The sequence below is a fragment of the Varroa jacobsoni genome, unplaced genomic scaffold, assembly GCF_002532875.2.
Source record: "Varroa jacobsoni isolate VJ856 unplaced genomic scaffold, vjacob_1.0 scaffold_1119, whole genome shotgun sequence".
NCBI classification, from domain to species: domain Eukaryota; kingdom Metazoa; phylum Arthropoda; class Arachnida; order Mesostigmata; family Varroidae; genus Varroa; species Varroa jacobsoni.
In genome coordinates, this window is record NW_019214021.1 from 133,423 (window position 1) to 152,007 (window position 18,585).

General features: G+C 40.0%; 1 protein-coding gene and 1 long non-coding RNA gene across 2 annotated transcripts in view; both read left to right on the plus strand.

Annotated features, from left to right (window-relative positions):
• The window catches only part of LOC111266817 (uncharacterized), a 74,793-nt gene extending 60,212 nt beyond the window's left edge, over nucleotides 1-14,581 (plus strand). The window contains exons 7-10 of the mRNA XM_022844618.2: nucleotides 6,461-6,737; nucleotides 7,141-7,314; nucleotides 10,108-10,238; nucleotides 10,589-14,581. Coding sequence (XP_022700353.1) covers nucleotides 6,461-6,737; nucleotides 7,141-7,314; nucleotides 10,108-10,238; nucleotides 10,589-10,742 — 736 coding nt within the window. The 3' untranslated portion in view covers nucleotides 10,743-14,581. The remainder of the gene's footprint in view (nucleotides 1-6,460; nucleotides 6,738-7,140; nucleotides 7,315-10,107; nucleotides 10,239-10,588) is intronic.
• Nucleotides 14,582-17,665: 3,084 nt separating this feature from the next.
• On the plus strand, nucleotides 17,666-18,385 carry LOC111266821 (uncharacterized). Its single transcript, XR_002684276.1, has 2 exons — nucleotides 17,666-17,756; nucleotides 18,064-18,385. It is a non-coding gene; the product is annotated as an uncharacterized LOC111266821 (long non-coding RNA).
• The last annotated feature ends 200 nt before the right edge of the window (nucleotides 18,386-18,585 follow it).

The following is an 18,585-nucleotide window of genomic DNA, read 5'->3' on the forward strand; positions in this document are numbered from 1 at the left end:
GATACATACTTATCAGCTTTTAAATAAACCTCACGAAGATACGCATCCCTTGAAAATGAGAGGTGCCATTGGTTTGCCTGAACACACAGTTTTGAATACCGCCATCTGCCACACAGCCGTAACGTAAATCTTAACAATTTTATAAGTTGAACTTTTGCACGTAATCTATCCAGCTGTCCCTTAAGCAAAACTTGATTGGATTGGACATTGCCAATAGCGCTCTGCCGCTGTATTATTAAAAGTGGATCCCTGACATTACAACAACCTGCCTATCGCCACAATTCTGTACAGGAACGCAGCTTAAATATCTGTGATTGGTAAGAGAGAAATCTTTTTTTCAGCACTCGCGTTGCGGAAGCTCGAAACGCGCCTCAGTAGACAGCCTAAAAACTAATCTCGGCGTGATAGGCCCGTTAGCCTTAACATACGCTCACGCAAGTTGCTTCTTTTTCCCGTACGGTCTGAAGATCTGTACTGCGTCATCGAGTTAGTAGCACAACACCAACAGCCTTCCAATGGCCTTTGTGGATATTGCCCACAAGCTTCAATATGTACGCAGAGGGAGTGGTGTACGTAGAACAGCTGACGATCGAGGCAAGCAGGAAGCGAGGAACGGTAGATTCACAGAACGAACTACCCTTGATATTTTTTCTATGCAGTAATTGTTTTCTAGCCAAAGCTTACGTTTTGCATTAATGGAGAGGCATTTCCGCTAAAACTTTCCACTGCTCCCAGATCGTGTGTATACTATGCATAATTAGTCATATTCACTAACGAGCTTGCTTAAAATGCTAAATAGTGGGCGCCTTTAATTAGATTTAAAATGTCCTTAGCGGCCTTATAGAAGAACGTTAAAATCATTTGCTACTTGAATAATTGCTTGAATAGTTTCAATTCGGTCCTCAGTATACAAGGGGATATAATATAGATGTGCGCAAATTTTTCACATCAAGAAAATTGACTCATGCAAAAGACTGATTAAGGCTATGCGTATGTTTTTTTATTTATGCGTATATTTATTATTTATGCGTACGCTTTAATTAAACTCGTTAGTTAACGTGTGCTAAGTGATACCATAAAAATTGACAGTAACTGGGGGTGGCGAACGACTTTTCCGTTTGGAAAAATGAGCCTCGTAAGGTCAATAATATCTCATGTTATCCTTAATTCCCAGGATAGCTGGATCGGCGCAGCGCGTTGAATGACGAGCAGCGCAGCTCCTTGATCACGTCCCAGCAGCAGCAGCTGCTTCAGCTGCCGCAAAGTCGAGAAGGACAATGGCGGAGCGGACTTTCAAGAAGAAAACTGACTATTGCAGAAAGATAAAGAACGAAAAACAACCTTCTAGGAACATTAAACGGCATACGCATCTTGTCGATAACCTCTTAAGCGTCCTGTTGAATCTTATATTATTATGCTGCGCAGTTCCCATGGGTAACGTGACATGCATTCACGTAAGTAGGTAAGGCAACGTAAGGAGAGGACGTTAGAATTACAGCTACCGGGAATGTCATGTCCTCTCGAAATGAAGAGGATGAGTAGAATCTTGAGATTGTGATTTTTATTTCAAATATCTCAAAGGATCTCCGAGCGCATAAGGTCGATGATATACGTATGTATGCCTAATAGGTTTCGCTAGCCGGTCACGGAACTGCCGGACTACGAAGCCACGATGCCGATAATCCGATGGGAAATCAAACCTCAATAATGATTACGTGTGTGTAGATACAGTCTCTACGTATATATCCTAAATACACATCCGACTGAAAAAATAACAATAAACATATCTTCTCAGGCATATTTACTGATCACCTTGCTAGATTCGTGCGCCGTTCACTCAAGGCCATATCAAAACATATTCATACCTTCTATAGTAAACTTCGAAATAGTCCAGAGACCGTGAAAGTAAATGTCGTCTTACAAAGCAGCTTTGTAATATATTCAGCAACCCATTCGAGGCTGCACAACAGAATCGACGTCACACACTAGGATAACCTTAATTTTTCGGATAAGGCATCCAGGCACCGAGGTTGCTTAAATAGCAACGATGATTTATTATTTGGTTTTCTAAATATGTTTTGTAATACACTGTCCATTGTCTGCTCGCTTTATCTAGTAGGAAAAAAAACCCCTGCTACTTACTTCTATTGACCCGGACGTGTAGGATGCTTGATTGAAACAGTGCGTGTATTTTAAGCGTATACTCTCGAGAATGCGTGCCTTCACTACAAAGTAGGGCCGTAATTAATTTTAATAAACGTTGCACTTTCGTCTTGTTCACGTGTCTCCTATTTGTTTTACGCATTGCACGTAAGTATATTTCACGAAATGAACAATAGTTCATTAGTTATTGAAACTCAGGGGAAGTTTAGATATCACACCGGCGGTTCCCGTTCGCACGTTTTGTAAAACCTCACTCACAACATCAGTCAGGAAGTTAACATAACGGTATTATATCAATGCAATTTGCGCTAAGAACCCTATACTTTATCATACAATTTATACTGGAATGAAGCACAGACGTGTTAGGTCAAGGCGAGTTACGTGATCAAGCAACAATACTATCGGTCGGAACGAGATTACTTAGGTACCGCATGTAGCCACCATGTTCGAGCCTGCATTATCCTTACGGTTTAACTCAGAGCGCATTTTTACATCCTTCAACTTAACAGTAACCGATATGATTAAACATGGCCGACGTCGAAGATCTATATCCCCCACAAGGCAAGAATTTTTTTAATAACCTGGAATCTTCGACTTTAAACGGATGGCTTTCCGCAGGTTTCTGCACACGAGTAGAACGCGAGTCTTCGCCTTAGCACTGCTTGCAAAAACTACACAAAACAGATAATTAATGACGCTATCATCTTTTGACAATGAGAATCGCCGAGCTATCCGGATCCTTCCTTAACGTTCCTGTAGTTTTCGGTAGAGATATTTTAGATTTATGGCCGAACAGAGTATGGGCGGGTCAGAGTCTTCGCATTGCCTATAGCAGTTCCAACGATCGACAGAGGTTTCTTATTTATCATGGCCTCAACAGCCATTCCATGGAAGCGTACTTGTTGATCGTGCGAAACGTTAAGATCTACTTATTTACGCGCTTTTCTGTAATTCCATGTTATTGCGAATTTGGCCAATTTAGCCTAAACTTACTCACTTACCTTTATTGCACAGAAAAATGCAGCTCCCTGGCGGTTTGTTTGAACTTTTGTGCACTAGCTTGTTGCGTATTGCCGACAAACCTGTTAAAAAGCTACCTAGTTGTTAATAGTAAATCAAAGGCGACCAAATCTGGCATACCCGAACAGACGCATTTTGCTTCTAATCCGTCCTCTCTCTGAAACAATATTGGACCGATGAAATCGGTACCAGAACAATGAATAGTAATACCGGTTCGATTCAAAACGCTAATAGTTAGCGGTTTCTCTCGACAGCCGGTTCGGCCTTGTACCTAAGGTGTGTCTTACGTACACCGGCTATCCTACATGCATTTAGCATAAAATAGCTTTCTCTGATGGAGTGTAATGTAGCAGATACGGAACGGTGCAAACTTCAATTGAATTTAACTTAGCAACAAACGATAATGCGATAGGATAGAACAATGCTTTATGCACTGACAAATGGTTAGCCTTCTCTAATTATCAACGCAACTATACCTCAAGTACTGTGAAAGAGATCGTATTGATAAATGCGACTTTTGTTTCAGCTGTTTTTGCAATGACCCTCTAACTCAGCGTGGAATGTCAACATCCTTCGCAAATTTATGCGCGCTAATGAACTTCCAAGTTAGACCATACGGTAATATTTTTTCGACCATTGTTAATAAAACGCATCGTAGTTGCTACGAAACACACCAGCTGTATTTATACTGGGAACTTGTTCGCGTTCGGCTTGTCTTGTTTGTCAACACATAATATGCGCACATAGCAAATGGCGGATGATGTGCATCTAGACCACCTTGTGGCTAGTTACAGCACTGTCTCTTACATACACTTAGATACGCTCACTTGACTTCGTTTACTATGGCGGGCCAGAAAACCAGATGTTTCTAGCTACGCTTCGTTCAGAAAATGGACGTCGACTGATCGGAAATAATAACTGTTCGATCTCGGTGATGCTTTTAGCTACCTTGCACCGAGATAATGGTTTCTGAACTCAGACAAGGGCTGGCGGATTATCGCAGTAAAGCATCGTTTTAAGAATCGCCAGTCTAGTTTACCGTATAAATTGCAACGACCGCGTTTGGGAGTAGATTCGCCCTTAGATAAGCAGACGCGTATCTTTACCAATGAAAACGAAGTCGATGATGACGTTAGTAGATATTTTAACCCTACGCAGTCGAGCTTACGTAGCAAAAACAATGCAGTTTATATGAAGTCAACACCAAATGCCCTGTTAATGGACCTGTACTTAGCGAAGTAAAAATCGTTTTGCTGAAATTTCGCTAGAATTCTAAATTGAAAAAGCATTATTTCGGTTTCTGGACACTTCTGGGTTTTTGAAAATACCCAATAGTAATAAAAGGATCCCAGCAAAGTGCGGCAGGAGGGTGGAAAAGATGGCGCAAAGAACTCTTTGTACGCCAAAAATTGTGATTTTATATTTCCGAAAGTGAGACTTCGGCCAACGCTTTGCTTATTTTCCCAAAGGAAGTAATCTGTTATGTGCAGAACATCGCTTAAGGCAGATCGATCTTTTCGTCGCGCATCCACAAATCAAAGGATTCACTTGACTTCTTCACAACTGCCTCAATGGATGAATAGTAAACAAGTTAATTTGTTCTTCTTTTCTAGACAACTATTAAAAACAAAAAATCTATGTTCTATATATTTTTGAACCTTCAGCGGTTTTGAACTCCTCTTCGTCTCCATCATAATATTAGAACTATGTCCCAAAAATTAATATTCACTCGAAGAGCACTGATCACACACAACAGCCTGAAAACGAAGGTTAATCAACCGTTGAGATCCAGCGGAAGTTACGGCATAGATCCGAGGGCCCTGTTTGGTGCATGTTTCTTCAATACTAGATCCTCATCATATCAAAATTGCTTATGATCTACTTCCATAGGCCGCGGCCACCAACTTGAAGTCTCCTTCCTGATTACTCCCGCATCACTCCGAATGAGTTACACCTCTGCCATCAGACATCTCGTCTTCTACACGGACTCGTCTGTTTCATTCACTCTTGCTTTGTTTTATGACCTCGAATTATCACGATTTATCATTGAACCTCAGAGAATTACGTATGGACACCGTAATTATACCTGCTTGCAATAAACTTAGAATAATGAACTATTCATTCATTAACTTAAAATAAATTTAGAATCTAAGCGCATTCGGCAAAGCTAACAATGTGTACACTCGCTTACAGATCGTTGTATGACAAATTATTTCTCCGAATAGCGATAACACCTATAGCCGCAGACATACTATCTTCAATAGTGCCTTGCGTAAAATTCGCCGTAAAAAAAGATGATCTACTAGACGTATTCTTCGACGACTAGTTACGCTACTTAGAACCTAGCTTGACAATAGGTACCATGACTCAGCACGATGTCAAATAGATACAGACTCTACGATTCGTCTGTCTGCTGTACTGTGATTGAAGCTGAATTAGAAATATCAGATCTGGCGATATAAAATTAGCCGATAGGTTGCCTCCTTTCGCTTTATGACCACACACCTCGAAGCGAATCACAACAATACAATCAGTTCGAGATAGAACTGTTTATAATAGCTCTGGCAACCGGCACAATGGCTCAAAATGATTTTGACCTGTCTTGAAAAACGTATCTGAATACAGTTCCCTTTGAGAGGTTCTTCTGAACAGCCTTTCGAACTAAATCTCATAAACTTTATCCGTGTTTCCTTCAATCTGATCGTGTACACTCTTTGATCGATCAGCCTTTGTGATGATATCAGCCATTTATGAAACCGCCCTTGACAACCAAAACTTCCAGAGTTGAACGATATGAATTTTTAGCATATCCTCACCAACGGTTCCGTAGCAATCCCGCAGCGAGCGTAAAATGAAGCGATGACAATCATCAAAAAAAATCATAAGTAAAAGTCACGGTTATAGTTGTCGTATAATGATAGTCAATTAGTCCTTCGAAGTGTTCTATTCAAGATAGAAGAACTTGTCATGTATTCTCGTATCGTATTCCTTCTGTCGTTCACACATACCGAAAAATAGATGTACGTACATGAAGCAACTGTGTTGACTGAACGACTGATTATTTCGCTGATTTTCGTAGGTTACTAGATTCCACCTACGGCATTCTGCTGGTGTTGTGTCAACGATACAGACCTTTTTCAGGGGGGCATCCTTAATCTTGAGATTTATATTCGTATCTTGCTGGGAACTCTTTGTAAATGGACCGTTACAATGTCAATATATCTCCTTATCAGTTTTGATATAGTAATACGGTTTTCTATATTTCTGTCTGCTGCAGACTGGCAGCAGAGGCACCTCGCACAGCTGGTGGCCTCTCGGTGGCGGATCGTGGCGTGAATTTGGCGAATGGACCGGCTGCAGGAGGGACGGGTACCGGTACCGTTGGAGGTCCAGGAGTGGGTGGCCTCCTGGATAAGCGGCCTTCGGCGCTTATTCGTCGGTACGGAGCGTTATACGCCCAAGCGCGGATCGATACCCTTGACGCACTCGAGAAACTGTCACAGCTTAGTGATTGTGACGAACTCAAATCCAAGTTGCTTTTCTCTGTTGTTGTGGTATGGACTCAACTTTAACTATACACTCATCTAACTCGTATAAATAAACTGTTTAATAAGAACTTTTGGTAGCTGAAGCAGCCATACGTAAGCTGCAAGCAGATGGCCGGCATTAGATGACTAACGCTTACCTACCAACAAAATGATCTATCGGAGTCTCTTTTTGTAAACTCTGCTTTTCGTTATCTTCACAGTGTTCTTCGTTTTATTACTTCATGATTGAAGAATGAGAAAGCGAGTTTTGAGGAGACTCAAATGTCAGTACATTTTTCGATGGCCGCTTTCAAAGCCACTCTAAAGAACAACGACAGATATACGTATTGCCATTTGTGTGTTCCTCTTGTGCGGTGCATTAATTAACGTGTGGTCCTGTTGCGCTTGCGATTTGTACTTCGATTCACAGCTGGCTTTCCGTTCAGTAGGAAATACAATTGCCGACATGAAGTCGCAAGTGCGGCGTGCCCTACGCGTGAAAGGTGACGCTACCTCAGATCCGTATGCCGAAGATCTTGAGGCCAGCGTTGAGCTGTATCTCCGATCAAAAGCCGAGGATTTCGATGTTACGAAGAACATTCAGGTACTGCACCCAGCTTACTTACTCGATTTCGTTGAGGATAGGAAGCGTTTATTTTATTTAGAAATATTATTTCATCAAATATTGATTAATAGCCATCTTGCCTACTTTCGATACATACAGCCTGATTTAGTAGTGTGACTTTGATTGTTATTGTACATTGGGGTTAAGTTGGCCTTAGTGTATGGCAGCCTTGCTCGATTGATTAAGGAAATATACTATCCTATGTTGTCAAACCGATAATGGCTGGAACTTTCACACGGTACGCATGCAACTGTTAGCTGCGCTTAGCCATTACGGCTATGTGCATACGAGTTACTGTATTCTGAAGAGATTGATAACGACTTGAAAATAGCCCACGCACAAAAAATTTATCCGTCGAAAGCAAGCAACATAGAGTAAAGCCAAGCTTGATTCGAAAGGAATTTTTGCCTTGTTCCGCGTACCGCCTTGTCCGGTGCCCAACATATGCATGTTTTATAGAATCATTCGTAAGGATGTACATTTATAAAACACATTTTTGCGCTGATGCAAAGCTCTTCCGCTTGATTAAACTCTATCTACAGCGTGTCTATAGTAACTATGTTGCAATAACGCCCCAAACGAGTTAGTCCTCGAGTGGCCATGGTGTAAGAATTTTGCCTTACGCAAAAAGTAACATCAGTTTGTAACGTGTCATGCAGTATCAAAATTCTGTTCACTTTATCATATTTTTGGCGTTTTCGAGCACCCTGGGAAGACATAGGGGCGCGGGTTCGCAAACTCCGGCAGTGTCAAAAAGCAAGTGAAGAGAAGCATCGGTCCAACACAAACAGATTCCCAAAAGCCTGTAAGGTATGACGCTCAACAATACGTTCGTATAAGTGCATATTTTCCTATAAGTTAACTGGCTTTTTAGGGAATACGAATTGCTCAAATATCACCATAGAGGAGTTACTTTATTTTAACCAAAGCTGCGTTGATAAGCCCATATTCTTTCGCTTGAAAAACTTGCAAAGGTTTTAACACATCACTGATGGGCTTTGTTAGACTAAACAACAAATATTTGACAGGGAACAATAAGGAACAGCTGAACAGCACTAATGGTTCCTAAATTGACGCCATTTTATCGATCGCGAAATGTCTAGTCAGTGGCTTTAGTTAAAGGCGAAATAAAAGGAAAAGATATTTATTGACTAATGAAAAATTAACCTTAGTTACTTTACGCAGGCATAAACACTTCCGTGATAGCATTACATGTTAATCGTAGGGACACGTGGGCTCGAACCCGGACATAAACACATCTCATTTCGTGCTGGAAGCCAGCCGTCTGATGGAATGCCCAACAGCGATACCGGACCTAAAACTCGAAACATAAAGGTCCAGACACCAATAGGCCAAATATAATAATATCACCATCATACAAATCATGGGATTCGTGTAGAGGTGAATTGAACAGAAGCCATGTGCACACTTATGGCTTAAGAATGTCGTATTTGTATGAGAAAGCTGTCAAGCGTGTAAGTTCTTATGCTCAATGAAAATGAATAGTTACTTGTGTCTGTCCCATTTTTCGTTCTGTGTGTCGCTACCGAAAGAAAGCAAAAGAAAAAATTAACTTGACGTCCAAATAGGTAAACTTGAGGATGACTGTTCTCAGCTGTTTACTAAGAAAGGGTGACTTGCTTAAATGAGATTACACTCTTCATCAGTGGGGAGCAAGCCTCCTGGACAGAACGAGGAAACACGACGACGATAAGAACCTGTTGACACGTTGGATCTCATGGGAACTTTTAAGACCTTCAAAAATAACGAGTGGGAAGCTTCGTGCTAGACAAAAGAGGAGTAGATGGCTCTTGTGGGCACGTTGACTTGCATCGAGAAAGCGTAGAGATCGATAAGTTCAATTTCTTTTTTAACTAAAGAACATTTAATAACTAAGACAGGTAATGTTCCTGGAATTATTACTGATGTTTCACAATAAGCTGTAAACATATTTCTGTCATTTATTTCATCACAATATAGGAAGTGTAATATTTGCATTTATGCAGTTCGTCCATTATTATTATATATCACAAGACTCAAGACGATTTACAATTAGACCAGTCAAACTACACAGGAGTGTACTTACCGACACATCTAGCGACACGTAGTGATTTACCGTGCTTAGCTAGCGTAATTGGTAGATATTACTTGCCCATTTTAAAAGTAACGAACTCGATTGTTAAAATTCCTTGAACATATAATTGTAAATTTGTTTCACTAAGAGGGCTATACCTGGTCAATAAGCGTCTCATAAATTTGCGTTAAACACGCCCTATCGTCTCCATAAGCTTTTTCACTACTACGCAACGGAAATCAGAGGCTAATGTCGATGACGTGTAATTGAACCTCTTGTACGTCCGTTGTATCGCACTTGATTTATGCCATAATGAACAAGGAGGTTTAGAATATGAGTGTCTCCCAAATAGGGAAACAGCTGCACCGATAACAGATCAGAAACAGTTCCAAACATCTCGGAGCACCAAAACCGATTAATCCAACAAACTTCCAGCGTTTTATTTCCAGGTATCGAAATAGGCCCTACAAAGACTGCAAGAACTCAAATATAATTTTCATTAATAAACAATATTCAACGAATGCTATAATATCAAGGTACTATCACAACTAGTTGTACACAGTGGCTTCATCGCGTATGCGTAAGTTAGCATCGCTACCATGTGAATATGTCCTTATCGAATAATCTCCTCAAGTGCAAAAAACCTAGAACGAATCTCGATTTCAATTTAAATGATCAATTTTCGCCTTTAATTCCAGGACGTCTGTCAACAGATTCTGGCAACTCTGTATGATTATCCTTGTCTGAAGGAATGCCGAGGTTTGATCACCTATGTAGGCGATAGTGTCCGTCTCGCATGGGCACTCTCCACTCAGACGCCCCCATACAGGTTCGTTTATCAGACCTCCAACGTCACAGTGACTTGCCGTTTACTTTTCAAATATATATACTTGGCAACGAGTATCTCAACGATTCTTTCATATATACTGTGTTCATTTCTCGATCAGATTCTAAATCTTGAATTAGCAGTCCACTCTCGATAGCTCTCTTTCGATGTCACACGTTTTTCAAGCCGTTTCCTTACTATCTCTATGACATAACAGAACCATGTGTCAAGCTGACGCAAAAGTATTGCACACATGTTAATATGGCAGTAGAACTTAATAGAAATAGGCTCCTCACCGTGTAACCGCACTTCAATTACGTTAGTTCACGTCTCTATTACGTTCTTACTTATAGACTGGAATTCGAGGCACGGACGTTCCGACCCGATTATCATGTGCGCTTCCATTCATCAAATCAAGGATCTGACCATATCTGCACCTATCTCTGGCCCGCTCTCATTGAAGCTGAGAATGGTCCTTGTGTTCACAAAGGTGTCGTCATTACATAATCATTATAGCCAAAAATACACTGTAGTTAAGCCTTTGCCAACACGATTTGCGACATTTCTTCCTCATTCACTTTTTTGCTTCATCGCCAAACCTTCAGTCATCAAGCTCCTGGTGATGATGATGATGTCGCCACCAAAAGCTTCGTGACATAACTGGCTATGACTTGGTCAGTTTCAATGACTGAACCGTTATTCCAAACTATTCCCAATGTACGATAAGATATATTCAAAACATGCGTGCAAAACTGGAAAACAAAGTATCGACAAAAGGAGGTGAGAAATCGAAAGATATACAGGAGGCACAAATCAACGTACAGAACACCCTCTATTGAAACACATCAATGATGAGATTATTAAAGACGTCTTCCTAAGACGTATGCAGTATCTACGACCGAATGAAACGGTAACAACAAGAATATATCGATACTGTCACTATTATTAATATCTGCATAGTTGCCGATAGTAACAATATTGTAACGTATCTCTCGATTGTTGCTAGAGTATGGTGATGGTGAACGTTTGTAATATACGCTGTGGGCAAAGCATTCGATAACGACACATCGTAGATATCCTGAGCAACTATACGCAGAAAGCTTTTAGCCTGTAATCGGTGATTACAAATTTCTCCTTTTGAATACCATAGACACAATAATATAGAGCAAAGATGTCAATAAGGATGACATCGTCCAGTCTTCGAAAGAGCATTATGTTTGATAGGGGACATGCCTCACTCCTTTTGTATGCCTCTTCCATGAGGCTTACTAGGCCTCGTTGCCCTGAGCTATAAAGTGTCATGCTGTTAGCGACACTTATGGCGGAAAAAAGTTGCAAACACCGAAACAAATTGGTTTAAGCACGCTCAGATGCAATTATGTGATCATTTTAAGAGAGATGAGATACAACACCTGAAAAAAACTTGTCAGTAGCTACAATAACGATTATGTTAAGAAAAAACATGATTATGACAATAATAACAATGATAGGTAGAATATGATTAGCTAGTATAGAACATCTACAGCACAGAAGCATGCAGATGCAACAAGTAAGACGAAAACATATCGGCAAAGAATTTATCTAACGGCGACCTATCAAACTGTCTTCATGCAGATGGTCGAAATCAGACCAAATCGACAACCCGAATAATGCACTCACGAATGAATGTACGCCCACTTCTCGCTGCACGATGAGAAGCGGATCACTGTAGCCTACGTCCTCGGAATTTTTAAGTTGTATATATACATACAATCTAGATTCACCTAAACGCGTCCATGAATAGATATGCTATTACACGAAACCCTTCTCAAACTTACCAACTACACTATAGACGATCGTCGCCTAAGCCGAGTAAATACGCGTGTTTAGTTATGTAATGTGTGTATTGAGGACGTGAGGCTCTGATGCGGCGACCTCAAATCCCTCCTAATCAGTACTGCAAACTTCCTACTCACAACAAATAAACGAAGATGAATTATTCAAAGTTTGTGCCTGACAATACGGATAAGAGGAAATGTTCTTAGAGCCCATCGACTTGGTTCGCCGATCCGAGAAGCACTTGTTGTTACGCAAGCCACATCGCTCGCCTTGGAAACAACACGAACTGTATAATTGTATTACGTCCGTACATAACGCCGTTTCGCTTGCGAAGACTACAAACAAGATGGATCGTTGTTGTGTACAGTGATCACTTATATACAGAGTCTACCTGTTCAGCGGCGGTCGCTGCTTGATCAGTCAGTACCGGATCGTGTGAATCATGTCAAAATGCTAAAAAACAACTGGAGTAATCGATGCGACTATTATACAGCTAACACAGTTTGCGAGCGAGGCTACGAAACCTATCGAGTGCTAACTTACCCCTCGGTACGTTTTCGTTGTCTTCATATTTATTCCTTCTAAATACAAATCGTGCAGGATAATACGAATTTAGCTATTATCTCTAACGAATAGGGAAGGAGTATCTGCCAACATCTGTCTAATCGAATGAGGAAAAAACTAACCGAGATTATAGTAAGGCACATTTCAAACTAAAGAGCGAATGAAAGAACACAGGCAAGCAATCGTTCCTTGTTTTTTTTCACACATACAACTGGCCATGTCCTTGTTATAGTCAACACAATTCGTGCTAGACAATGGCGATTTCATCAGGCTGGCCAGCCAGCCTTTTACAACCTTGCCTGAATTGAAATGGAAGCAAGACCGGCTAGCAGAACTAGTTAAAAAGACTAGTCTAATAATAGACGGAACCGCTTCTTACTCTGCTTTGAATTGACCATTTTTAAACAAACAAATACACACATATACGAATATAATTGACACTATTATAACAACGTTATTGTACGTACCATTCTTATATGCACACATAGGTATTATACTGATATTATTATGGCAACAACAGCAGCAGTATCATAACGTCATGCGCTGATTTTACTGATTAAAGATAGCCAGACGCATCAGGATACAGACGCGCGAAGTGCTGTCGCCTGAATGAGAAGAAAACAGATCTATGTACGACCCATATATTTACTATAAGACTATTTCTGACATCGTGATAATGATGTCTATGACGACATATATATCGTATGATATATACATATGCTATTAGCTAGATGAACGGATCATGAAAGCAATTAGGAAACTGCAACCACTACAACTAAACAGTACCGACGAACACTCCATGTGCCTACGGAATCTACCGGTTCCAACCTATTCCTTCTACTTGGGTCCATCTACTTAAACGAGTCTGGCGATTCACCAAAAATGTTCTGTTCGTGGATATAAACAGTGACGATAATAATCATTCGCCATCTTAACTCAAAAACCGACTACATATATATACATTAAGTTCATACAGAAGCGCCGTCTTACGGTAAAAAAGAGATTCGAAGAAGTGTGCGTAAGGGAAGACAAGATGCATGCATAGATGGTGGGGAGTAACCAGAGATGCAAACTATATCGCTTAGCTATGTTAGCTAGATTCGATACCCAAATGTTATAACTTATAAGCAAGTAATCTTAACAAGCTGCGCGTAACAACAAACACTAGTGCGAGAGCAGAGTCGGAAAAAGCTAACCAATCGATAGAACAGAACGTGTATAAGATAAAAAGACAAGTCATAATGACAATATGGTTCATTGATTATGACGATGACCATGATAAGAAGGAAGCAAAAACACCGCAAGTGTGCCGTGTACATAACTATGCTCCGTCAGTAAACGGTAGTTAATATCCAGTATCACGATGTAACGGATCTACGTCCTGCATGCTACGATATGACACATATAAGGCGTACAGAACCCATTCCACTTAGGCTCCACCGTCTAAAACTTTATCATCACTTCGACCTCCAGTGTTCATTAGGGAACATTTTTTTCTTTAGATGTTATTGAACAAGTCCTCACTTATATAAGTCCGTTGTATGACTCACATCAACGTTGACCGACGTATTGATATCGTTTTACTATTTAAACAGTTTTCATAGCAGGAAATTCGGTGCACACCTGATGCCTGTTAAGTGTGTGATAACCTTATGAATAGCAAACTTCAGCGCTATCGTTGATTTTTTGATATAGGTCAAAGCCCGAATGATAAAAGTCGCTTTCAGCTTGATAGGAGTTTTCACATTAAAAATACCGTGTAAAATAGACATTGCTCGTGTAGATCTGCCAGGCGCTATACAACGGACTTGCAAGCCTTACATTCTCCTTTCGGCTTTCATAGCGGTGACCTTATGTTATAACATTATTGATAGCAACCAGTTTTCAAGAAGTGACCATAGTCTGATAGTAAATGAAATGACATGCCAGGATCAAAAATATAGCTTATTTCATACAAAACAAAATCGTGTTTTCATTAGATTTGACCAATTTTATTATAAGACAACATTAACGTTAGGTAGGGCTTTCACAACTAATCCCCAATACTTATCTCTCAACCGCGAGCGTTAAAAAGATATATTTAAGACTTTGTCTAATCAACCTTATTGCTATTTAATTTTCGTTGTAGATATTTAACCGCTGATAATAAATTAGCTAATCGTAACCCAGCATTATTAGATTCATTAGAGTATTTATTAGTGTATATCAAGTAGAGAGATTTATTAGAGTCAGATACAACAGCCTTCATTTCGACTAGTTTGAAAGTAAGGATTCGAAAGTTTCTTCGAAAGCTATTTCAGTTAATACCAAGAACTATACCTAAAACTGAATTAATTAAAAGATAATTATTTCGTAAGTGCCTCTTCTTCCAATAATTTCTCCATACACACATACCTACCAAATGTTCTTAAACAGATTTGTAGATAAACAACCATGCCTGTACATGAGACATAACATTTTATTTTCTATTTCTCGAAACGTGTGTAAACACAGTCATTTTTATAATATTTCAGACTATAGTTCAAAACTGGAATTTCATCCTGATATAAGTTTCACGTTTAAACAGTATGCTTCATTCGTCCAGGTACTAGGCATTACGCAGCCACGATTCTCATAGATCCTAGAAGAATAGGCTTTTAATGGCATAACGTTTACGGTCAAATTAAAGCTATTTTATTTTGATTGAGCGTTTTTGGATCTAAAATATGTTAGCTTGCGATTTTAGTCCTATAGAATTCTATCCCAGGCACCCTCTGCAGGGCTTGAACACAATGAAGGCTAAACTGGCGACACCAATCGGTCCTTCGATTGTAAAGAATAAGAATGCCTGCACAAGCCAATTTCATGGTCCACGAAAATCCAACAACTTGGACAGCACTGCACACTATTACAAAAGTTGCCCATATTACCAATGACGAAACGCCTCCGTGAAAGGACAAAAGACTAAGAAATATCATAGCGCCACGGACAGATCCCTGCAATTCATTGGAATGTAAAAGAGTCAGTAGAAATTTTTGACGTGGTATAAGAAGGAGTATACTAGAAACTGAAATAAACGGTCCATTTGGTTTGTTTAACTATTATGCAATATTTTGTGCAAAAGGACAAAAGACATGTAAACCTATTAATTCCAGTACTAGCATACAAGTAGGTATCTTCACGTCTAACTTAGCATATAGGATACTTAGAAAAATGTTAAGGACATAGGTGACTTAGACGCGTACTTGGAAGACCTGGCACATCCTAGCAGAAATGGCCGGCAAACGACGCAGATGGCAAGGGGTACCGAAGATTCGTGGGGGGTGTAGCCACAAGGCAAGAATCGATCCACAGAACAGGTATTCTAATACCACTTCGAACTTAATAATCGCCACAACGGTGAGCATGAACGCAATATGGCTAGGAATACAGTTAGTCATCGATGATATCACAGTCTCTACTTTGCTGGCACAATTGATGGCAGTCTGCAACAAAAAATGGGGAAAAACGGGCCAATCGCGTGACGAAAATATTCACCTGTTACACATTGATGTAAAAATATTGATTTGGATATTTTCTTCGTTACACCTATACGCTTCCTGAGCATGTTATAGCAATGAAGCTTTCGTTAAAGAAGTTTTTTTCCACATGGGAAAGTTATTCTTTGTTGCGAAATAAGTACACGAACTTCCTGAAAAACATACGCTTTCAGTACTGCAATAAAGATTTACTCACACAGTAAAGATCATCGAAGAGAGATAATGTTTCTTGTAATAGCGGGAGAAGCGTAACGAGCAGGGTCACTCTTTTGAGCGTTCGTTCTTTCTTCTTTGCGAAGCTATTATTGTTGGACCTGGCACAGACTCCACGCTTTCGGCTAGGCCAGAAACTGTTTTTAAGGTTTCTCCGGCACATCGGTAGCGTACGAAAGCGACAGTTGAATAAAAAACCTGAAGAAGGTCTTCTGCGATTTCGACGGTACACAGCTATCATACCAATGAATAAATTCGACTTAGATCAGGTACTTTTATATATAGAACAAGCAAATATGGATCGTTTTTTGCAAAAAATGCTTAATTAAAAAAAATTGGCGTAGACATTAAATGGGCCGAATAGTGAACATTTAATTTTTTACATGTTATAGTTGAGTGAGATGTAGTCGTTGGGAGGCCACAACGTGGACCATCGCAACTTGCCTCTTCCACGTTCTCAATAAAAGCATTCTCCGAATTATCGAAGCTTTTTGTGGCGCAGAGATCAGCTTGTGATTTAGCCATCCCTGAGATCGTACTTTCCGTCTCATTGACTTGTTGGATTATTTCACACTGCAAAGAAATAACTGGAGCTTTAGTTACAACAGCAGATAGACAGTTAAGGTACTACCTTAGTGTACGGGTTGCTCCAATGAAACACGCAACGTTCAACGCGATACTTGTCCCATCCCACCTTGTTTGATAATGATACCCGCCATCGTCGCCAAAAGTTAGCGATCCCCATCGAGTAACATAGAATGAACTTTGACACACTGAACATTGGTAGCCGTTTAATTTAATCCAGTATTGCTTCCCTCATCAGCGCCTGTGCTATTTCGTAATGCTTGAAGACCAATTGAACAATCTAGTGAGGCTAGAACCTATCCGATCCGATATACACCTGTTTTTCATAGGCCCGAAGTGCCGCTGCTTTTTGCCTATTTTTCGTAGCAAGTCGGCGCTTGACTATGGTCACAAAATGTATTGGTGACAAAACTGTGCACTTTGCCATACTCCTATGCACTCGTTGCCAACTTCCAACTCTTAGGAGGACACCTTTAGTCTGCTGATCTACACGTTCAAGTTTCAAAGAGGCTTATTCTCTAATTGACACGTTGTGTGCGATGATGACTATTTTGACTTTGCACGTGTATCGTGCACTAAATGCTTTACATTTCGACGTACTGTAATCATAATAATTCAATGTTAACATGTTGAGTGAAATGCACGTTATGTGAATGGATCCTGTGTAGATATGAATGTGTATGGAATGAACGGCCTTGACTAAAAAGTAACACGCCAAACTAGTTAACGAAACTACAGATCAACCTAGCATTACTCGAGCAATCCACGGCCACAAAAACAAGAATGATTCTAAAATATTCTTGAACAGTTAAAACGAGTAAAGGTAAATTTTCAATAGTATATTAAGCACAGTCCGCTAGCTTTTATTCAAAGAAAAGAAACGTTTATATTTTATTATATAATATTTGATGCTAAAATCGAAATGGTACAACTTTTACTCAGGTATGCGATTTTAAATAGTCGGCCTACCGTCTAAAAATAGAATTAATAAAATATGAGGCCGTTGTGTTAAAAACATTTTATATTGGACGAAATATTAAGAGGAGCCTTTAACAAGAGTTTTTAGGAATTGTAACATGTCAGAATTATTAGATGTTAGAATTAGAATCCAACACCCACTTCTTTTTTAGGTTAAGGACTCAGCCCTACTCCACGTGCATCGTAGCCTTGACGTCAGCATCGCTACGTCGTTATGCGTCCACCGGCAGCCGCTTCAACATCAAGAAGCCAGACTTCATGCTGCCAGGATCCCCGAGGGCTTTTGTAAGTCAGCAAAGGCTTGGAACCTTCGGCGCCATTTCTTGAAAAATCTTAAACGTTAACGGATGGGAGATATCATTCGCTTGTGAAGCAGAGCATTCCCACGACCTGTCTTGTTCCTGCAAAGTGCCGCCATAGCACTATCAGTTGTTACACTGCGGTTGACATAAAGTATCAAGCTTGTTACCAATATGTGCGCAGACTTATTGTTCGCATGACTTTAAACTTCTCGGGTTACCAGAATGAATTCCATCCATAATATATGATACTATAATACCATTCGGTGTACAGAACTTAACTTTAGGCGCTCTGTAGTAGTAGGCGTAAGCGCAACACTTCTTGGGCTTATTAATTGTACGTTTTAAATTCTCATTTATGGGTACATTTATTTA